Source organism: Nycticebus coucang, chromosome 22 (genome assembly GCF_027406575.1).
Source record: "Nycticebus coucang isolate mNycCou1 chromosome 22, mNycCou1.pri, whole genome shotgun sequence".
NCBI lineage: Eukaryota > Metazoa > Chordata > Mammalia > Primates > Lorisidae > Nycticebus > Nycticebus coucang.
The window spans coordinates 11,379,913-11,403,433 of record NC_069801.1 but is presented as its reverse complement, the minus strand read 5'-3'; the positions used below and the strand labels follow the sequence as shown (position 1 = coordinate 11,403,433).

Sequence of the window (23,521 nt, the reverse complement as noted above, 5' to 3'; positions counted from 1 at the left end):
CCTAAGTCCTAAAACCACTCTCATGTCCTCATTTTACAGATGAGTAAACTTATGAACAGAAGTTAGACAACTTAGGCATGAAAGCTAGTAAGTGGCAAAGCTAGAATTCAAACTCAAGCCACTGAGCTCTAGAGACTAGTCTTTGCCACCACACTCCTTTACCAGTGTTACTTTTTTTTTTTTTTTTGAGACAAGAGTCTCACTTTTTCGCCCTCAGTAGAGTGCTGTGGCATCACAGCTCACAGCAACCTCCAACTCTCGGGCTTAAGTGATTCTCTTGCCTCAGCCTCCCGAGCAGCTGGGACCACACGTGCCCACAACACCCACCCGGCTATTTTTTGTTGCAGTTGTCACTGCTGTTTTAGCTGGCCGGGTCTGGGTTTGAACATGCCACCCTTGGTATATGGGGCTGGCACCCTACCCACTGAGCCAGAGGTGCCACCAGCCAGTGTTACTTCTATTACTGGGCATCAACTACACTTGCAGCTATAAAACACCCGGTTTTTAGATGGTGTCTTGCTATGCTGTCCAGGCAGGTCTCCAGGGCCCAAGGGATCCTCCCACCTCAGCCTCCTAAGTAGCTCAAACTACAGGCATGTGTCACCCACTCAACTCCAAAATGTGCATCTTTTACAACAGCAGATAGCTGTTGTCCTGCAATAATTCTCTGGAAGTTTTTTTTTTTTTTTTTTTGCCGGGGCTGGGTTTGAACCCGCCACCTCTGGCATATGGGACCAGCACCCTACTCCTTGAGCCACAGGCGCCGCCCAATTCTCTGGAAGTTTTAATGGGTCTGAGATCACCATTTTTCCTGGGGTTCAGGCACATGCCACAAGTCACAGTGCGACAGTTTTTTAAAGGGAGATAAAGACAAAAGTAACCACCTCAATTGAAAAGAAATTGATCAAACAGAAGTCTTATGATAAAAACTTTATTGTCTTAAATATCAAATGTTTTACACACCACTTTTTCTTCAGAAAGTTCCTATTTAAAAAAGAAAAAGAAAATAAAGTGTTTTGATTATTTAGGGCTGACTTACATTTCAGTATGTGACAAAAATTCAAACCCAAATGCATCTATCTAGTTCACTCAGCTGCAGACAGATCCTATGTTCAACCTCTAAACCAATGGCATAATGCAACCAACTTTGGGATTCCTGAGTTTGGTTCCCTTAAGTTCTCAGAGTTTTTCCAACTCTCAAAACCAAAGCATCATGGGAGTGACTGAGCCTCTGGCAAGTATACATTGCCAATCAGCCTAATTTTTATAAGATGTAGTAGTCTCAAAGCTTAAGTTAAGAAAATCTTGCAATATATGAGCAACTACAAGAACAGAGAAGGGATGTGAAAAAAAGAGGGGGTTCCTATTTGCTAAGATTTGCCAAATATGGCTATAAAACTGGTAAACAAACCTTTTGAGTGCAAAGGCCATTAGCCCAACTTGCTATGTAGATTTGAAATAGAAATGAACAAATCAATTTTCACTGAAGGTACACAGCAAAGAAAAAGCAACTCGGTATGTTGAATTGCTCTGACTGTATCACCAGATTTAAAAGAGAGAGAGAATGGAAATCTAATCAAATGAGGTCTCAGACAGGTGGTAAATACTGAGAAAGCTGCAGGGCATTTGAGGAAGGGAAGAGTCTGGTCTGCATCAGGTAATCACAGAGGGAATGTGGAAACAGCTTGACCTGGCTGCTTTCGGCAGAAATACAGGTCTACATCTTTCTTTAGGCCGCAGATGCATTCATTCAGGGTTGCATGTAAAACAAAACTCTTGTAAACAAAATTCCAATTAGAGATACCCCAGCTTGCTCCTTCCCCAAATTAGATAATGACAACCTTCTCAGTAAATTTAAGAAACATGTTTTTCGCTATTGTACCCTCAATGAATCCCCAAGAATAAAACAAAACAAAACATGTTTTTCGCAAAAATTATCCTAATTGTGTATTCTGTGCCCCCATATGCCCTCATCTTCTGTAGTTTTTTAAGTAAAAGAAACATTCTCTACTCTCATGCCCTTGAACTGCTTTCTTCACAGATGTCATTCCACAAGATGGTGCTCTAAACCCACCTACTGCGCCCCCTCCTGTTCTACAGCCCCCAGAGGGTCTAGCTTGCCAACTGCCAGTATGTAACTGATACACTTTTGTGAGTTTTCTAATTGTAAACATCACAAGTCACTAGATAAGATTGAGAAATTCTACCTGTATGTTTCAGGATGACAACATATACTGTGGCATTTTAATGGATTAACCACCGCCCCTTTGGCAGAGCTGTCCTGTAGACAGACTTAGTAGAGTCTTGACTCTTCTGGTCAAGCAGTCCCTTTCACCACCCAAGTCTAGTTGCTTGTTACTTTTTCTGCTCTAGGTTCCCATCTTTGCATGTTGCACTCAGCTGCTTTAAAATAGTGCACCCTATAGAACCCTCTACTTAAGTTCTGTTTGCCCAGATGGCTGGTATTGAGAGCAGCCGTACTCACAAGGGAGGTGTGGGGAAAATGAGACAGACACTACCCTGCATATATGAAGGTCCCCATGGAAGAAAAGGCTGGCACTGGTGCATTTTTAGGGTTATCTTCCTATTACTTGTTGCCTTTCTATCCTCAAGCATTACAAATGGATTCCTCAATACTTGATCTACCAAATGTTACACATTTATGTTGATTTCTCTGATTCCACTTTTTTTAAAAATAGATTTTTTAAGAGCTGCTTTAGGTTCACAGCATCCAGTTCTATTGTGAGCCTGATTTTCCCAGTCTACTCTGAAATGAAACCAAGTGACTCTAATGACTTTCAAAATAAAAGCCTGCTAATAAGGCAAAAACTAAAAGGTGTCATGTCTCCCCACCAGACTGCAAGCTTCAAGAGGGCAGGGTTCCAGTGTTTTAGTTATCCCTGAATCCTCAGAGTTGATAAGTGCCTAGCATATAGGCACTCATTGTTTGATGACTGAATCAAAGTAGTAGTAACAATTCTTGTTCAAAGACACATACTGCATAGCCTTCAAGAGTACCAATTTCCTTTCAAATATGTAAGATTTTCTTGAACATTTCTCTCCCTTAACCAGCACACTGATACCACAACAAGGAACGTTAACAGCTAAAAACAGTTTTTGGTACATGTGATGCAAAATCTTTTTCTTTTTGGAAACAGGGTGTCCCGCTGTCTGTTGCTCAGGTTAGAGTACAGTGACATCAGGCTAGCTCACAGCAACCTCAAAACTCCAGGGTTCAAGTGGTCCTCCTGGCTAAGCCTCCCAAATGGCTGGGACCACAGGCCTGAGCCACTACACCCAGCTTATTTTTTAATATTTTTGTAGAGATAAGGACCCTCTTGCTATGTTGCTCAAGCTCAAATACATATTTTAATCCTCTATATGGGGCAATCTAATGATTTGATATGGGTTAATTTTCAACTCAAAATGGTAAGCCTGAGGACCACTTTATGCAAGCCCTCCATCTCTAGGAGGCCTATCTTCAAACCTTTTCCCTAATACTCCCACTTTCATTCCCCACCAAAATCTGATGCCTCTGCTATTCAGAGAAACTAAGGCACAAAAGAAAATCAAGTACAAAGGTTTACCCCTAAGTCTGTTAGTTTATTCAATGAACTCCTAGTAACACCTATTGAGAGACCACTGAGATAGAAAAATTGAGCCATAATTTTACATTTCCAGTTCCCAAGTTTTATATTTATTTTGTTGTTGACAGGAATTGACATTAGTTCTCAGGGGAAAAAAGTAATTCTTATTTTATAGAACTCCTGACATAAATGGTAACATTCATCTTCTAGGAAGGGAAACTCTTGATAACTTTGTCTATTTCAGCTAGACTATACTAACTCACAAAATTCAGAACAGAAATTTGGCTTTTTGGTGATTATTTGTGCTAGAAAATGGTAGAATGCATAATCCGATCAGCTTCTCCTAGGAAGCATGGCCAGTGATAGTACATTTGAAATATGCAGCAGTTCAATATCCTGCTCACCCTCACTGCAGGTGGCAAACAGGTGGGAAAAGGCAATCAGAACACACTGCAACTTTTCTGGCCAGTGATTTGCATGGCTGTTTGCTATATACATGGCGGGATAAACACCACCACAAGTGAAGGTTTGTCTATAGATATAAAAAACTGCTCAGCTTTTAATCTATATAAAATCGACTATAAGATATCTGTCAATCACCATATGTATATGATTACTTACACATGTGTATATAGATGTGAGCTAAAAAGTTAAACTAAGTTTTTATGGCTTTCGCTGAGATAGCTATGGTAGGGGAAGAATAGGCATGTTCCACTGCTTTTTAGAGTATCAGTGACATGAAACCTCATATTCCATTTCTATGCACCCTTTTGCTAGAGAAATGCTTTGGGGAAAAACATATACGGGTGCCGTCTCCCTTCAGTGCACATGGAGACAAGAAGCTCTAGAAAGTGCTGTAAGCGGCGAGGCAGGAGAGTTTCTAACACACGCACTCACTAGCTACCCAGCTTCCCTTATCAAGCACCTGTTAATAGCTAAAGCCCAAACCTTGGGATGAACTTAAAGCTGTTGGCTGACTGGAAGCCTGAAGAGGAACAACTCTAAATACAGCAGAACCTCCACAGTTGACCACCTCTGTAAGTTGACCTAACTTTTATAGACTGGACATACACTACATCTACGTAACGGTCCAGTAGGCCTAGTTCCATACGTTTATCAGATGTTGCAGTCTCTTGGGTTGTCAACTTACAGAGATCCTACTGCAGTCCTTAATGGAGTCAATGAGCAAAATCTATAGCCTAGGTATAGCTGCTGCCTGGTTTCCAGGACCTCCTTCTGCATGGGAACCACTTAATGGAAACAGCACAAGTCATACAGGAAAATCTCTTCGGATGAATAAGAGACCTCCCTGGAGGTTAGTGCTGACTGACCACAGAATCACTCATTACTGGTTATGGTAAAGGAGCTGTCCAGTAAAGCTGTTCGTTATGGGCTATGGCTGGCTATTATCAGTTCTGTTGGCAACCACAGGCCTTAACAATGATTTGATTTTTTTTAGAAATTAACCTATAATCCATTTCTGGAGCTGTTAAGGTGCTAAATATTCAATAAAAACTGACAATGAAGGTTTACTAGGTAATATTTCTTATATTACATTCTAGAACTGCTAAATTTAAATGTCAACCAAAATCCTAATAGTGTTAACCATTTCATTTTTTTTTTTTTGGTAGAGACAGAGTCTCACCTTTATCGCCCTCGGTAGAGTGCCGTGGCGTCACACAGCTCACAGCAACCTCCAAATCGTTGGGCTTAGGCGATTCTCTTGCCTCAGCCTCCCGAGTAAACCATTTCATTTTTATACAAATGATGGACAAGTAAGATTTTTAAAAATCAAAAGCAAGTATGAAAAAAAAATAATAATAATGGTGAGAGCTGGGTGCAGTAGTATGCTGTGAGGCCAGGAATTCACCTGGGCAATACAGCAAGAGTCTGTTTTTATTAAAAAAAAAAAAAAAAAAAGACAAAAAGGGACAAGGACATGGATATTTGGCAAGTGGGTTAAGCTCAGAGTATTCCTAATGAGAATACATGTATAATTATAGATCTATTCAATTTTCTCCTAAAAAATAAATATACACACATCAAAAGCTATCGTAAAGAAATCTTTTCCAGACTGGTATTGTATGTTCTACCTGGGACTGTTTCCCAAACTTCCACATTGTAAAAACTCAGTGGCCATGCTGCAGAACGGTTGCCAAAGTATGTTCTGCTCACACAGAAAACTGAGGCCCATCTTTACACAGAGGCCTTTCTGGAGGAGTCTATTGTATGGATAAATCTCCCAACCCCCATTCAACCCACCCCATGGTTCCAAAGATTTATAAGCTTAGAATACATTCCCAACCACCACTCATAAAGCAAATACAGGGCCCCATTGCATTGTCACTAGATTTTGCTTCAATCATAGCACCAACTACTTAATTATAATTATAGTTCTAAAAGTCAGCTGACAGAATCCTATAAGCAGTTTCCTAGTGCTTCTTACATCTTTGGTGTAGGGCAGATAAAAGGTCTATAATACATGATTGTCTTAAAGACAACCTGGCTGACCTGCTGTTCTGAGTGTCTTCTGGAAAGCACTAAACTAAACCCCTTCCATCACCCATTACTAACTTCAGAAAGATCATGATGCGTCCATGGCTTGCCACCACGTCAATGAAGTCTGATAGCTCACAGACAAACATCATAGCAAAAAGAGGCTGGGATAGGGTAGAAGAGAAATATCTCTAAATTAAAATTTCAAAAACTCCTGAGATATGAGCCTCCATTTTGATTGTGCTCAATGACATAAAATTTAATAGAAAGAACACACTTTCAAAGAGTCAGACTTAAGACAAAATCATTTAACACTAAGTTGAGAAATCACTCTTTCAAAATTTGTTTTAAACATGTTAGAAACTACACCTGGAATCAGAAATTATCACTCTCAAAATTCTTTTCAATAAAACCAAGACTTCAGATTCCTGATCGGCACCTAAGAGATCAGTTTAGACTCCAGGGAAGAATCATCTAAAACCTATCCAGTAGGATTATTGCACAGTGGGACCCACAGGACCATGATTTCCAAGGGCTAGTCCTTATACAAAAAAAGGCCACAATAAATACATCTATATATCATGCCCCACTCTAACTTAACATGGTAAACACAAATATGATGAATCTTGCTTAAAAAAGAAACTCCTGAGTAAAGAAAGGGATGGAAAAATCTACCAAGGACACTTAGAAACTGCAACTATTATTTCCACTGCCATGAAGTACACTCACCAAAATATACTGACCATTCCAAGCACCAAGATGAACCAGTGACAAGGTTATCACACTTCAGCGTTTCACTCAGATCACAGCTCAAACTGAGCTTTTAAAGAACTTCCTAGTAGGTGAGATTTGAAGGGAAATAAACTGCTGGCAATCAACCCATTTAGCTGAACTTAAGTTCATCACTAGTCATTAAGGGTTGAGGTGTTATCAGTGAGATGCTAGCAAACCCAATATCTAGTAAATTCCAGTGTTTAAACCACTGTTTTTCTCTCACAGTTCTTGATATCTACAAATGGAATTACTGTTGGTTTTGTTTTTCTTCTTTGATCTGGGTAGCACCATGTTCCATTCTAATAGTAATTTCCCCACAATGTCCTGCTTAAGGTAATAAATATATTTGGCAATCCACGCAGAAGCCTGTGCTACACAATGTGAATCAAGTTTTAAACCCTCCCACTAGCCCTATTAAAATGTCAAATCCTAAGCACATAAATAAAAACATACCACTCTAGGAGATAGTATTCAATTATTCTTCAATTTCCTGTTATAATCGACAAATCATCATACACAGAACACTGGGCATAATTCCAAACACCCAACTATGCGGTCAAAAATTTCTAAATTGACAATTGAGTCAACAAGCCATACCTTGCCAACAGCACAGATACACAGCTACAGTGTGGAGTTGGTGTGTTTTTAACTGCATAGGTGGTGGGATTTCTCATGGCTTCTGCTTTTCAAAGCATTAACTCTCGCTCTAAAATGGTATGCTATACACAAATCCATCCATTTTATTCCAGAATACATCATCTTAATGAGAATAAAAAGCTTCGTATGCACATACTGCCAACACATTTAAAAAGGCCCAAATTTTAACAAGTAGAATAGACAAATTCATCAGACAAGAGATCATAAATTACTTTGGCCGAAAAAAATTTTTAAAAAAAATCTGGCTCAACATTCTGCTTGCAGGTTTCTACATATACTGTATACATGGTGAGTGTGTATGTGTGTGTATAGAGAGAAAACTTTTCTTTTTAAGGGAATGGAATATGGCCTAGCCCACTTTTCCATAGTTATGTAGGAACTACAATGTTCTTTGCTAGCAAAACAAGAAGTGCAAGGTCTGCATTTCCACCAACTCGATGCAGAGCCCAAAGAGCTTCCTGCAAAGTAAAGCCTGCACGGAGAATCCGGTCAATATCTGCAGCAGGAAAAATTAATGGTGGAAGAATGGAGGGACTTGATGATGGCTGGCTGGTAGATGGTCCATATTCAAGAAATGGCCTCACAGCTTCAGGACAGACATTTTCTCTGGTTTCAGGTCTGTCTGTTACTGGATTCTGTATGCCGTGACCGAAGTCTTTTACCAATATGAAACTGGATGACAAAGACTTAGTTTGCTCAGAAGTCTGATTGAGTGCATCCTCTTCACCTGCTAAAAGTTTGGGTGAAACTTTTACACCTAAGGTACAATTAGACATTTTACCAGAGGTTACAGCGACAGAACTGTTCTCGTTTACTGATTCCCTAGATTTGGGAACATCTTCCTCATCAGCTGACAGGTTATCATCACCTGGATGCCTGAAGGTTGTATTTTCTTCCAGTCTGGTGCCAGGTGAAGTGCCAGTTAATCTTTCCGTCTTCACTGACAGAGATACGGCCTGATGGAAGGAGACTTGTGGACACTGTTCATTCTGGGTAAGATGCTCATTTTGGGTGCGTATTTCAGAAAGGTCCTTAATACCAGTTTGGTCATCTGCTACTGTTTCTGCTGAACAGATAACTTCTTCAGATGTATTTTGTGAAACTGGTTTACTACTAATAACCAAAAGTTCATGAAGTTCTTTCAAGGCTGCTGTTACAGATGAACAAGATTCTTCTGTTGACTCCATAAAGGGCTGACAATTGCCACTGATACCTGAAGAGGGGGAATAATTGTCATATTCTTTATTTGTTCCAGACATTTCAGTATTTCTTTCTGGGGACTGTAAATCTTGAATGGAAATGGAATTATTCAAAATTTCGGATGAGGGGTTACATTTTAATGTTTCTACTTCCATCAAGGGATTATCTAAAGTGAGATCAGATGCACTGATGTTCTTGCCATCAGTATCCTGACTGCCTGCTGAATTAAGCACAGCAGGTAGGGACTGTTCCATAGCATCTATTTCCATAAGTGTTTCTGAATTTGAGCAGCCAAAACATCCTGAAGATAGAATACTTTTCTTTGTACTTGGAAGATTCACATTCTGCTGCAGCCCATCTCCTTTCATAGTAGCTTCTAAATCAATAATTTTTTGTTGGTTCTGTTCCCTTTCTTCAGGAAGTTCAAGGTCCCCTATGTCACAAAGATGTTCTTGGTCACATGGAACATTCTGTTGCACAAACTCATATTGTTTATTCCCTGGTTCTTCATGCTGCTGAAGGCCATTCACTTGAGTCAGGTTCTGATGTTCTGGAGGGCAATCTTTTTTGCCTAGAAACATTTGTGGTCCATGCATCCCAGTAGTTGTGACAGATAAACTAGCTTCCTGTCTTACATGGAGATGAAATTTGAGGCCCTGGGTATTTTTATTAGCAGATGTCTCCAGATTATCTGCAACAACTGCTTTTTCAGGAGAATTCTGCAAAGGCATAGCTGAACTCTGGTCTGCTGGAGCATGGTCTACTGAAGAAGCATGATCAGAATGATTCTGCAGAGGAAGATGTTCTTTCTTTTTGGAATTTATCTGGAATTCAGCTGAAGCCTCCAAAGCCTTCACAGTTTTAGGGTCGATGCTATCTGGGTCACTGGGCTTGATAGGGCAGACTGAAGCAGAGACAGAGCGAGAAAGACTCGTAGGATTACCAATTTCAGTACTCTGTCCGGAAGGATGGGCTGGATGGTTAAATCCATCTGAAGTTGGTAATGATGACATTCCCAGTGAGGTAGATTCTTTACCACTTTTCTCTGTATCGAACAAAAGAGAAAGTTAAAAAGATTAATTAGCAGTTAACTAAGGCTACTGAATTCTCAAAGGATACAAATCTAAACAGCACAGAATAAAAGCAGGTCCTTAAACTTGGGATTCTCTTATACTAGACATGATTTTAAAAATGTAAGAATCATTGTGCTAGTTTAAAAAAAACAGGGAAAGAAAAAAACACACAGAAACATTTTCATTGTGATAGACAACTTACTAGCATCAGAATAAGAGGCAGGCACATTCCTTTTTTTTTTTACAGTTTTTGGCTGGGACCGGCTTTGAACCCGCCACCTCTGGCGCCCTACTCCTTGAGCCACAGGTGCCACCCCGGCAGGCACATTCTTAATAAAACATGCACATTGCAGTTCAGTATGATGAGGTACCATTAACATGCATTCACATAATGGCTGAGGTAGTGTTCAAGCCTAAAAGACATTTATGTACCTTTATCCCTAGTGAATCTACTCTAGTTTCTTCAAGTGTATTTGCTTCACTACTTGCCCTAAAATCAGCTGAGATGCTTGTTAAGGATACAGACTTCGGAGTAACTTGGGAACAAAGCCTGAAATTTGTATTATTATTATTTTCCTTTTGCGGTTTTTGGCCGGGGATGGGTTTGAACCTACCACCTCCAGCATATGGGGCTGGCGCCCTACTCCTTTGAGCCCCAGGCACCACCCAAACTCTTGGGCTCAAGTGATCCTCTTGCCTTAGCCTCCCAAGTAGCTGAGACTACATACACCTCCCCCCTCACCCCCAGAACACCTGGAGATATATATATATATTTTTGTTTGTTTGTTTTTTTGAGACAGTCTCACTGTGTCGCCCTCGGTAGAGTGCCATGGCATGACGGTTCACAGCAACCTCAAACTCTTCAGCTTAAGCAATTCTCCTGAGTCCCAAGAATCTGGGACTACAGGTGCCCGCCACAGTGTCTGGTTATTTTTTCTGTTGTTGTTGCAATAGTCATTTAGCAGGTCCAGGCCAGGTTCAAATCCACCAGCCCTGGTATGTGTGGCCAGAGCCCACCTGGCTATTTTTTTTTTTTTTTTTTTTGCAGTTTTTGGCTGGGGCTGGGCTTGAATCCACCACCTCCAGCATATGGGGCTGGCGCCCTACCCCTTTGAGCCACAGGCGCCGCCCCCACCTGGCTATTTTTAAAGACAGGGTCTCTAACTCTTGCTCAAGCTGGAGTCCAACTCCTGATTTAAGGTAATCCATCCACCTTGGCCTCCCAAAGTGCTGGGATTACAGTTGTCTTTGTTGTTTTAGCAGGCCCCAGCCAGGCATGAACCTGCCAGCTCGTTGTATGTGATGGCTCCCTACTCACTGAGCTGCGACACTGCCGACTTTTCCCATTTTAAATGTGAACACTGAGGTTATAAATGAGAAGTCTAAAACCAAGTATAGGCTGGGCTCATGCCTATAATCCTAATACTCTGGGATGCCGAGGCGGGTGGATTGCCTGAGTTCAGGAGTTCCAGACTAGCCTGAGCAAAGTGAGATCCAACCTCTAGTAAAAATAGAAAAACTAGCTGAGCATTGTGACAGATGCCTATAGTTCCAGCTACTTGGAAGGCTGAGGCAAGAGGATATCTTGAGCCCAACAGTTTGAGACTGCTGTGAGCTATGATGCCACCTTACCCAACCCCAGGGCAACTGAGACTCTGTCTTAAATAAATAAATAAAATGAAATAAAGTATTTTTTAAAAACCAGGCATACCTGGGACAGACCAGGAATTATAAAGACAAATAAGGTTTTTTTTTTTAGAAACAGGGTCTTGTTCTGTCATCTAGGCTGGAATGCACAGGCATCATCACAACTAACCCCAACCTCAAACTCCTAGGCTCAAGAGATCCTCCTGCCACAGCCTTCTAAATAGCTAGGAGTACAAGAACCCACCTCCATGCCTAGATAAGTTTTCTTATTTTTTGTAGACACAAGGTCTCAGTAAGTTGCCTTGACTAGTCTCAAACTTTTGGCTTCAAGGGATCCTCCAAACTAAGCCTCCCAAAGTGCTAGAATTACAGGCATGAGCCACTGCACCTGGCTGAGAAATAAGAATTTATGAAACACCTGGGGACTCCAAGAAGACAGAGAAATAAACATTCTATTTTATTTCTAGCCAAACTTCCCCCAAATCACGGTAAAACTATGTAAGCATCTGACTTAGAAAACAAAAGTAAAGCTAATGTTTAATCCCAATCATTGCCCTACCAAATAATGCAAACTTAAAAGGATTATTAATCAGATTTAGAGGAAAGGGGGAAAGAAACTCATCAATTCCAACTCTCCTTTTGCCACTGATATATTTAAAAATTAACATCTGTGCACCTACTTTTAGATCTTTAATTAAAAGGCAAAAGTCTGGTTAACAAAACTGACATCGAAATACAATTAGAGCAGATGCAACTCAAAACACTTTATGCTAAATATTAATGTGCAATGTGGAAGGGGGCTTGACCTTGACTTAAGATATTAAGCAATACAGTTACACTCAAGTAGCTTTAAATCATTTTATTTTTTATTTTATTTTTTTTTGAGACAGAGTCTCATTATGTCACCCTCGGTAGAGTGCCGTGGCATCATAGTTCACAGCAACCTCAAACTCTTAGGCTTAAGCAATTCTCTTGCTTCAGTCTCTCAAGTACCTGGGACTACAGGTGTCCACCACAATGCCCAGCTATTTTTTTGTTGCAGTTGTTTAGCTGACGCGAGGCAGGTTTGAACCCGCCACCCTCAGTGTACGTGGCTGGCGCTGTAATAACCACTGTGCTATGGGCGCCAAGCCACTTTAAAATCATTTGAATCAAACACTAGTTAACAGCATCAGAAGATAAAACACTGAATAAGGAAGTTACTCATTACTTATGAAACAATCTTATCTTACTTATAGTTTAGTGCTACACAGTAAAACAGAATTTGCCTCCGTTAAAACTACATCCATTGGAGTCTAAATACACAGTTGTTAGTTTTTTTTGTTTTTTGCAGTTTTTGGCCCAGACTAGGTCTGAACCTACTACCTCTGGCATATGGGGCCGGCGCCCTACCCCTTCGAGTCACAGGCGCTGCCTGTTTTTTTTTTTTTTTGAGATGAAATAGTATGTAGCCTTTTTTTTTTTTTTGTAGAGACAGAGTCTCACTGTACCATCCTCAGGTAGAGTGCCGTGGCGTCACACGGCTCACAGCAACCTCTAACTCTTGGGCTTAAGCGATTCTCTTGCCTCAGCCTCCCGAGCAGCTAGGACTACAGGCGCCTGCCACAACACCCAGCTATTTTTTTTTTTTTTTTTTTTTTGTAGAGACAGAGTCTCACTTTTATGGCCCTTGGTAGAGTGCCGTGGCCTCACACAGCTCACAGCAACCTCCAACTCCTGGGCTTAAGCGATTCTCTTGCCTCAGCCTCCCGAGTAGCTGGGACTACAGGCGCCCGCCACAAGGCCCAGCTATTTTTTGGTTGCAGTTCGGCTGGGGCTGGGTTTGAACCCACCACCCTCAGTATATGGGGCTGGTGCCTTACCAACTGAGCCACAGGCACCACCCTATTTTTTTTTTTTTTTTCTGTTGCAGTTTGGCCGGGGCTGGGTTTGAACCCGCCACCCTCGGCATATGGGGCCGGCGCCCTGCTCACTGAGCCACAGGCGCCGCCCTTTTTTTTTTTTGTAAATGGAGTCTCACTCGGTCACCCTGGGTAGAGTGCCATCGTCACAGCTCACTGCAATCTCAAATTCAAACTCCTGGGCTTGAGCAATCCTCTTGACTCAGCTTCCTGAGTACCTGGGGCAACAGGCATGTGCCATAATATCCGGCTAGTTTTTCTATTTTTAGTAGAGATGGCGTCTCACTCATGCTCAGGCTGGTTTCGAACTCCCGAACTCAAGCAATCCACCTGCCTCAGCCTCCCAGAGTACTAGGATCATAGATGTGAGCCACTGTGCCTGGCCTTCAGTTATATTTATTAATCTCTAAGACTGACTCTAAAAGAGGCTCAATTCTGAACTAATGCTAACAGAAAAAATGCACTATAATGAAACATCCAAATAACCAACATGGGGCAGTATGATGACAGCTTTCTGGCACTGATACAAGTTATAAACAACCAGGGTGAGGTCAAGGTAAACATGGCCTCAATGGATTTTGTACTCACTATGAAAGTAACATACAGGTCTCCTATAGTTGAGAAGGTCAGTTTCACTGGCCTGAGTTCTTAATGTAGGGAAGGACTAGGTTCAGTTTACAGCAGGATAAGAGAAGGAAGGAGATGAGGATAATGGGTATTAAAATTATGCCTGCTTTTAAAAAGCCACTCTGAGTAGGGGGGGAAAAAAAGAAAAAAATTAAATGCTACACATATAATTACAACCAGCCTGCAAACTATTATCAAGTCTGAGGTTTACTGTTTAAAAGACTAACTTTCTTCCCTTTGGTAAATCAGCTGATATACTCAGGCTAACGTTACCAAATTTACAGCACAGGGACCTGGAAGCAGAGTGCCTCCTACGGAAACTACGCCAGGCCAGAGACGGGGGAGCACAGTCACGGCTTCTGTTACGAGAATAAAATGCAAGTCCTGTCTATATACTCAACTCTGTGACTCTAGACAAATCCTGCCTAAGATACTATTTCTACAATAAAACTAAATTTTTATTGTATAATTACAGGTAGTCATGAAAAAAAAGAGCTTTCGGTTCTTGAGAAAGAAGAATTATGGAATCCAAAAAGTACAGTCATCTCCAATGACAAAGTGCTTTGAGGCCAATATTCTTCATCTGATATTCCTAACAGTCATGTGGTAGGTATAACAGACACTGTATTTACTGAGATTTTTTCGCCCTTGTACCCGTCTAATAATTGATAACATTTTACACAGGAATTTACACTTATACATATGTATGTATGTATGCATGCCAACATACAAACATATATACAGGCTAGTTGTAACCAGAATAAATAAACAAGGAGAAATGGTGTATGACAGAGCCTAACTTCTAAAACTGCTGCAGATACAGAGACTTTCAGACCACAGATGACAACTGGATGGAAGGCTTAAGGTGATGTCTATAAATACCTGGTCTGGGGCCCACTCCAGCTGCAGTACACACACACTACATGCATCATGGCTTCTGACGCTCTGTTTGAATTAGGAAACAGACAAGCAAACCTGGGTTAACAACGCAAACCACACAGCATGCAGGGTTATAGTCTCCACTCCTTTGTTATCTTTAAAATCAGGAACTGGCAGAGTGAATGTTGGGGAATGTTTCTGCAGTTTGGACACCCAAAAGATTTGTTCATTATTTCAATTTCCTTACAATACAAAAAACAATGCGTCAATTTCAATACATTATTAATATAACTTAGAAATAAATTAATTTTACACAGAGGATTCATGAGCAAACAAGTGAAAAAAGTAAACCTATTAGATGGAATTACATGATTAAAAGAAAAAATCTTGTAGAGTAAAGGTGAGTCAACACATTGTGACAGTCATTTTCCAAATAAAAAACAAACCAAATCTGATTAAATTCTATCCTGGCTTATCAACATTATTTTATTATTTTTTTTTTTTGTAGAGACAAGAGTCTCACTTTATGGCCTTCAGTAGAATGCCGTGGCCTCACACAGCTCACAGCAACCTCCAACTCCTGGGCTTAAGCGATTCTCTTGCCTCAGCCTCCCGAGTAGCTGGGACTACAGGTGCCCGCCACAACACCCAGCTATTTTTTGGTTGCAGTTTGGCCAGGGCTGGATTTAGAACCCTCCGCCCTCAGTATATGGGGCCGGCGCCTTACCGACTGAGCCACAGGCGCCGCCCTATCAACATTATTTTTTAATGAGCTTTTAGACAACATCAGACATAGCTCCTATTCTAAATCATTTTTCAATTAATAGAAAAGAGAAAGATATAAAATATCTACCAAAGAGCAGTTTTTTTTTTTTTGAGATACAGCCTTACTTTGTCGTGTTCGATAGAGTGCTGTTGCATCACAGCTCACAGCAACCTCAAACTCTTGGGCTCAAGCAATTCTCTTGCCTCAGCCTCCCAAGTAGCTGGGACTACAGGTACATGCCACAATGCTTGGCTATTTTTAGAGATGAGGTCTCACTATGGGTCAGGCTGGCCTTGAACCTGTGAGCTCAGGCCATCTACTTGCCTCAGCCCCCCAGAGTGCTAGGATTACAGGTGTTTTTTTGAGACAGAGTCTTACTCTGTCACCCTGGGTAGAGTGCCATGGTGTCATAGCTCTCAGCAACCTCAGACTCTTGGGCTCAAGTGATCCTTGTGCCTCAGCCTCTCAAGTAACTGGAACTACAGGTGCCCACCACAACACCTGGCTATTTTTTAGAGATGGGGTCTTGCTCTTGCTCAGGCTGGTTTGTACTCATGAGTTCAAGCTATCCACCCACGTTGGCCTCCCAGAGTGCTGGCATTACAGGTATGAGCCACTGTGCTCAGCCCCAAAAAGCAACTTTTAACAAAACACTTTCAGTCACTATGTCCGGAGTTTTTTTGATTTTTGGCACTAAGAGAGTCAAAGTCCTAAACAAATAGGACCTGATATTATATAATTCACTATTTAAACATTATAAAAATTATCATATACCATGCACATCAGTAATAGAACATCACACGGGTAAAAAGCCATTTCCTTTTCATCCTTTAAAATTGGTATATCCCCTTCAGTGAGGCTAAAACATCTGTGTATCTGTTTTAACATCCTAAACCTTTTATTGAAATAAGGTAATTACCCAAAGATGATAATTGTTTTTTTTTTTTTTTACTATGTCACCCGGGACAGAGTGCCGGCATTACAGCTCACAGCAACCTCAAACTCTTGGGCTTAAGTGATTCTCTTGCCTCAGCCTCCCAAGTAGCTGGGAGTACAGGAAGCCGCCACAATGCCCAGGTATTTTTTGTTGCAGTTGTCATTGTTGTTTAGCTGGCCTGGACCGGGTTCAAACCCGCCAGCCTCCGTGTATGTGGCTGGTGCCATAAGTACAGTGTTATGGGTCCTGAGCCATAAAGAGGATAATTGTTATCAGTAGGTTAGAAACACTGGTATCATCAGCCAACATTTCTTAAATTTGACAGCAACAAGACCGTGGAGGTTTCCGGGGAAAAAGAAAGACATTTCATGAAATGGTTAATACAGTCTCATATTAACACATAAATTATCCTCCAAAAGGCAAAATGTTACTAGTAGGCATGTCAGACTCATTCAAGCTTACCTTACTTCAAAAATTAAAATTATTTATTTATTTATTTATTGAGACAAGTCTCACTATGCCACCCTCGGTAGAGTGCCATGGTGTCACAGTTCAGAGCAACCTCAAACTCTTGGGCTTAGAAAATTCTCTTCCCTCAGCCTCCTATGTAGCTGGGACTACAGGTGCCCACCACAATGCCCTGTGATTTTTTTGTTGCAGTTGTCATTGTTGTTTAGCTGGCCCGGGCCAGGTTCAAATCCACCAGCTTCGGTGTACATAGCTGGTGCCTTAACAACAACCGTGCTACGGGCGCCGAGCCCAAAGATTAAAATGATTAAAGTTAGACTCACCCTGTCTGGTGATTCAAAATTGACCCCTTCCTACAAAATACGTTAGTCATAACCAAAACTGTATTTATATGTAAAACTGAGGCAAAAGGTACTGAAGCAGATTCTAAACAAGGTTAGTTTGGATAACTCTGTTACCTCCGCCCATTAATGTTCTCCAGTGAAACAGTAGCAAAACCTGGTTTATTTTTAAAGCTCATGCCTCTTTCTCTTTAGAAGCTATTCCTTGAACTTGTAACTCTGATACATTTTAATTTTCTAGAAAAAGCAATGTGTGGTATCAGCCATACTGAAAAATAAATCTAGCTCAATACGTTAAAATAACCCAAACTTAAAAGTTAATCCTTTTCAGGGTCCAGAAAATACATCTCAAACATTGAGCCACCACACTGCCCTAACATGGCCTGAAGATACTACTGTGATCTGCGTTTAAGAGTATACTGCGTTTAAGAGTATACTGCGTTTAAGAGTATAAAATGCTACATTCTGTTTAATGTTCAATTATGTTTCTTACTATAGTTGGTTCTTCTGTATTTGGTGACAGCAATTTCAGTAAATATATTAAAAGTTAGGGCTGCTTAGTCACAGTGGCAATGTATCCTTTAAAATGAACAGGCCTGGCAGGGCTCAGTGGATTACATCTATAATCCTAGCACTCTGGGAGGTGGAGCCCAGTGGATTGTCTGAGCTCAGGAGTTCGAAATCAGCCTGAGCAACAGAGAGACCCCATCTGTACTAAACATGAAAAACCGAGGCAAGAGATCTCTTGAGCCCAAGAGATTGAGGTTGAGGTGAGCTATGACACCATGACATTTTACCAAGGGCAACAAAATGAGACTCTGTCAATAAATAAACAAACAAGCAAACAAACAAACAAACAAGCCTGAAAAAATTTTCAGAGGAATATTGCTGACCTCAAAAGTTAAGTGTCTGGGTTCTGGCCACATACACTGGGGTTGGTGAGTTCAAACCCAGCCAGGGTCCGCCAAATAACGACAACCACAAGAAAACAACAGCGGGGCGTTGTGGCAGACGCCTGTAGTCCCAGCTACTTGGGAGGCTGAGGCAAGAGAATCGCTTAAGCCCAAGAGTTTGAGGTTGCTGGCAGCTATGACGCCACGGCACTCTACCAAGGGTGACATAGTGAGACAGTGAGACTCTGTCTCTACAAAAAAAAAAAAAAAAAAAAAGTTAAGTGTCTGTCTACTTACTGTTGAAATTTTTTTTTTACCCCCTGTCCCTCAATTTGATGTATGTTGAATTTTTTTTTTTTTTTTTTTTTTGTAGAGACAGAGTCTCACTTTATGGCCCTCGGTAGAGTGCCATGACGTCACACGGCTCACAGCAACCTCTAACTCTTGGGCTTACGCGATTCTCTTGCCTCAGCCTCCCAAGCAGCTGGGACTATAGGCGCCTGCCACAACGCCCGGCTATTTTTTGGTTGCAGTTTGGCCGGGGCTGGGTTTGAACCCACCACCCTCGGCATATGGGGCTGGCGCCCTACTCACTGAGCTACAGGCGCCGCCCTATGTTGAATTTTTTTTTTAGGAAGAAAAGCACAAGATTTTTTTGGAAGCTCCCCAGTATACGTAGGCAAATATTGCCCTAATCTATCTTGCATATAATAATGGATTTTTGTTTCTTAATCTAATGAAACATGGAGTTTTTCATACTGTATTAAGAGATGGGAGGAGGAGGAAGATGATGTGAGAAGACAAACAATGACTACATTTACTACAGGACGGTAAGACTGATTACAAACTGTAAAGGTGACCACCCTGAGAAGTTTGCAAGCCCTTGCTCACCCACCAAGAAAGTATGGTTATTATTCGAGAGCTAGGCCATTCCAAATACCTGCATCCTCTGCTGATTTTTGAAGGGCTTCTGCTAATTCCTGGTCTGCAATTTCCTCTGGCCGCACATCCTCTCGCCCGGCTCCAGCCCCATAGGCCAAGCGGGCACATTCTGGTAGCTCTCCCTCAGGAAGGAAGGTGGTTTGTGACCCTGTGGTGCCGATCACGAGTACATTTTTCTTGAGGTCAATGGAACACTAAGAAGGAAAGAATGATGACAGTAGATAAAATGCAAAGTAACATATTCTCCCTGCATTTTTTTTTTTTTTTAAGAGGCAGAGTCTCATTTTGTCGCCCTCGGTAGAGTGCTGTAGCGTCACAGCTCACAGCAACCTCTAGCTCTTGGGCTTAGGCGATTCTCTCGCCTCAGCCTCCCAAGTAGCTGGGACTACAGGTGCTGCCACAATGCCCAGCTATTTTTTTTTTTTTTGCAGTGTTTGGCCGGGGCTGGGTTTGAACCCTCCACCTCTGGCTATCTTTTGGTTATAGTTGCCATTGTTGTTCAGCAGGCCCGGGCTGGGTTCAAACCCACCAGCCCCGGTGTCTGTGGCCGGCACCCTAACCACTGAGCTATAGGTGCTGAGCCTACTAATGAGAGTTATCAGTTCTAAGCAGAATCTAAAAGTTACAGAAGTGAATCAAATTGCCCATTATAATCTCGAAACACATGGCAGTATTTAATAAGATTCACACAGAGATTTCACAAAAACAGATTCTAAGTACTTCTATTTTTGAAAATCTTTTTTTTTTTTAATTTTTTATTTATTTATTTATTTTTTTAGAGTCAGAGTCTCACTTTTGTTGCCCTCAGTAGAGTGCCGTGGTCATAGCTCACAGCAACCTCCAGCTCTTGGGCTTAGGTGATCCTCTTGCCTCAGCCTCCCGAGTAGCTGGGACTACAGGCGCCCGCCACAACACCTGGCTATCTATGTACTTCTATTTTAATTACAATATCATTTCAATCCTTTCACTACAAAATAATCAATGAAAGCCATTCCAGGTTTAAAAAGTCATGCTTCTTGCTTTCTCAGTATACGTAACCAGTAGAAATCATCTGATAAATAGATTATAAAAAGTAGATCCAAAAAACAAGTAGATTCAAAAGCAAAATGAATCTCTTAATTACCTGATGCCGTTTAAGCATATCCAATCCCAGAAGCATGTCCATTGGCTGTTCCTCAAGTATAGAGAAGGAACATGCCAAGAAATCTCCTTCGATTTGAACCTGAGCTAAAGCACATAAAGAAAAAAAAAGGTTACCTATGTGTACTTCAAAAGTCTCAGACAAGTTCTGGAAATGTACCTATCATTTAGTACCTTGCTTCCTGCAATCAATCAAAGCCAAGGCAAAGCATGCAAACAGATGGTGTAAGTGTGAACATCTAGTAAGACCATGGTCAGTTTAAAAGTCAATGAAGAGGGTGGCACCTGTGGCTCAGTAGGTAGGGCGCCGGCCCCATATTCGGAGAGTGGTGGGTTCGAACCTGGCCCCAGCCAAACTGCAACAAAAAAATAACCCAGGCATTCTGGCCCATGCCTATAGTCCCAGCTACTCAGGAGGCTGAGGCAAGATAATCACCTAAGCCCAAGAATTGGAGGTTGCTGTGAGCTGTGACGCCACAGCACTCCACTGAGGGTGATAAAGTGAGACTCTGTCTCTGTAAAAAATAAATAAATAAATAATAATAATAATAAAAATAAAAGTCAATGAAGAGCCAGGCGTGGTGGCTCATGCCTATAATCTCAGCAGTCTGGGAGGCTGAAGCGGGTAGATAGCTTGAGCTCATGAGTTCAAGATCAGCCTGAGCAAAAGCTGAGACCTCGTCTCTATTAAAAATAGAAAAACTGGGTGGCGCCTGTGGCTCAGTGAGTAGGGTGCCGGCCCCATATGCTGAGGGTGGCGGGTTCAAACCCAGCCCCAGCCAAACTGCAACAAAAAAATAGCTGGGCGTTGTGGCGGGCGCCTGTAGTCCCAGCTGCTTGGGAGGCTGAGGCAAGAGAATCGCGTAAGCCCAAGAGTTAGAGGTTGCTGTGAGCCGTGTGACACCACGGCACTCTACCCAAGGGCGGTACAGTGAGACTCTGTCTCTACAAAAAAAAAAAAAAAAAAAAAAAGAAAAACTGAGGCAAAAGGATCTCTTGAGCCCAAGAGTTTGAGGTTGCTGTGAGCTATGACGCCATAGCACTCTACCCAGTGACAGCTTGAGATGCTATGTAAAAAAATAAATAAACAGGCCGGGCGTGGTGGCTCACGCCTGTAGTCCCAGCACTGTGGGAAGCCAAGGCGGGTGGACTGCCTGAGCTCAGAGGTTCGAGACCTGTATGTAACAGCAGTGAGCCAGAGTAAGACCCTGTCTCTACTAACATCAAGAACATCGCCAGAGGAAGACAAAAAAGAGTACTTCAAATGAAGAAGAGTGAACAAGGAAGTTGAAATTTAAAAAATAAATAAACAAATAAACAAATAAAAGTCAATGAAGGTTTAATATTAGATTTTAAATCTTTGCTAATTGGGCAAGTAATTTTGTATATCCCTGATTGATGAAGTTAAGCAAGCTTTCATGTATTTAATAATTATCTGGATTTCCTCAAGTGCTTGTTCAAGCGTTTCTGTAAATCTTTCTTTTTGTTTAGCAGCACCACCCCTGGTGTATGGGGTCAGCACTCTAACCACTGAGCAAGGTGCCCAGCCTCTGTAAAGCTTTCTATTGTCCATCTTACTGAGTTGGAAAATAGGTACATGTATGTATAGATTCTACATATAAATCCTTTACTACAGTGGTTCTCAATCTTCCTAATGCCGCAATCCTTTAATACAGTTCCCATGGGTCATGACCCACAGGTTGAGAACCACTGCTTTATAGTTATTTATGTCCCTGGAGTTCTTTCCCAGTTTGTTTATTCACTTTATTATGTTTTTTGATGAAAAGTTCTTTTCTGCCTAAAGAAAAAGTTTGGGGTCTTGCTGCTATCACCCAGGCTAGATAGAGCGCAGAGGCATCATCATAGCTCACTGCGGCCCCAAACTCCTGGGCTCAAGGGATCCTCCCACCTCAGCCTCCCGAGCAGCCAGGACTATAGGCACATACCAGCAATGCCTGGCTAATTTTTTCTTGTTTTTTATAAAAACAAGGTCTCACTGTGTTGCCCAGGCTAGTCTTGACCTCCGGGTCTTAAGTGATCCTCCAGCCTCAGCCTCCCAAAGTGCTGGGACTACAGGAGTGAGCCATGGAGTGTGGCCTGTTACAAAGTTCTTGATCTTAATGTGGCCAAACATATCAAATCATTTCCTCCCTATCTTTTAAAGAACCCCATCCCTACACAAGATATTCTTCTATTTCTTTTTCTAAAAGCTTTGACTTTGCTTTCCACATCTAGATCTTAGTCTGTCGTGATTTGGCTTTTGTGTGTAGTGCGAGGCAGGGCTCAATTTCCAATTCATTTTTTCACATAGATACCCAGTTGTCCTAGTAACATTTCCTGAAGCTTTCCCATTGCTCTGTAAGACTTTCTCATTTATCAAGGTTCACAGAAGCATGGGTCTGATTCTATTTGTATCTTCTAGATAGTTCTTTGGTCTTGATATCCAGAAGGGGATATTATGCTGGAGTATCTTGCCTACTCTTACGATAAAGGGCCCATGCCAAATTTAATGTTTGCACAAAAAAATCTACTGGGATTTTAATGTTATTACAATGATTCTATGGATGAATGGGGGAGAATCACCACCTTCAACATACTGCGTCTTCTAATCCACGGTATAGCTCTCCTTTCATTTAGATTTCCCTTATTGTTATAAGGGATTCTTCATGCCTAGCACAGCCAAAGTTGTAAAATGGTACATCTTGTCCATCTACAAGGAAGGACACAAGGAACTGGTACTTATTTTGTCTCCTTCTATTATCTTCTCACTTAAAACCACAAAAAAACCTGAGAACTCAACCTCTGAACCAACCAGTTTGTGCTAGTCCTCCAACTCTCAGTCCTACTATTCTTAGGAAAGTACAAAAATAAGGTATTTAACTACCTTTATACTAGGTAAATTAAAAAGGAAACACAAAGATCCCAGTAACCAGACAAATGTTTCCAAAGAAAGAAAGGGCAAGTGATTAGAAAAACTATCATTTGTGATGAAAGAAAAGTAACTTACAATAATAAGAAAACATTTACTTGTAAATTTATTTATTTATTTTTTTTGTAGAGACAGAGTCTCACTCTATGGCCCTCGGTAGAGTGCCGTGGCCTCACACAGCTCACAGCAACCTCCAACTCCTGGGCTCAAGCGATTCTCTTGCCTCAGCCTCCCGAGTAGCTGGGACTACAGGCGCCCACCACA

General features: G+C 41.4%; 1 protein-coding gene across 4 annotated transcripts in view; it reads right to left on the bottom strand.

Annotated features, from left to right (window-relative positions):
- Nucleotides 1-915: 915 nt before the first annotated feature.
- DDI2 (DNA damage inducible 1 homolog 2) overlaps nucleotides 916-23,521 on the bottom strand; it is a 55,885-nt gene continuing 33,279 nt past the window's right edge. The window contains exons 7-10 of one of the 4 annotated variants that reach the window (XM_053576821.1): nucleotides 20,312-20,415; nucleotides 19,187-19,382; nucleotides 14,845-14,907; nucleotides 9,680-9,759 (exon numbers count right to left, since the gene is read on the bottom strand). In XM_053576821.1, coding sequence (XP_053432796.1) covers nucleotides 14,891-14,907; nucleotides 19,187-19,382; nucleotides 20,312-20,415 — 317 coding nt within the window. In that variant the 3' untranslated portion in view covers nucleotides 9,680-9,759; nucleotides 14,845-14,890. Of the gene's footprint in view, nucleotides 9,760-14,844; nucleotides 14,908-19,186; nucleotides 19,383-20,311; nucleotides 20,416-22,926; nucleotides 23,039-23,521 lie in introns of those variants that run through there. The other 3 variants (XM_053576819.1, XM_053576820.1, XM_053576823.1) reach the window with 3 other exon arrangements.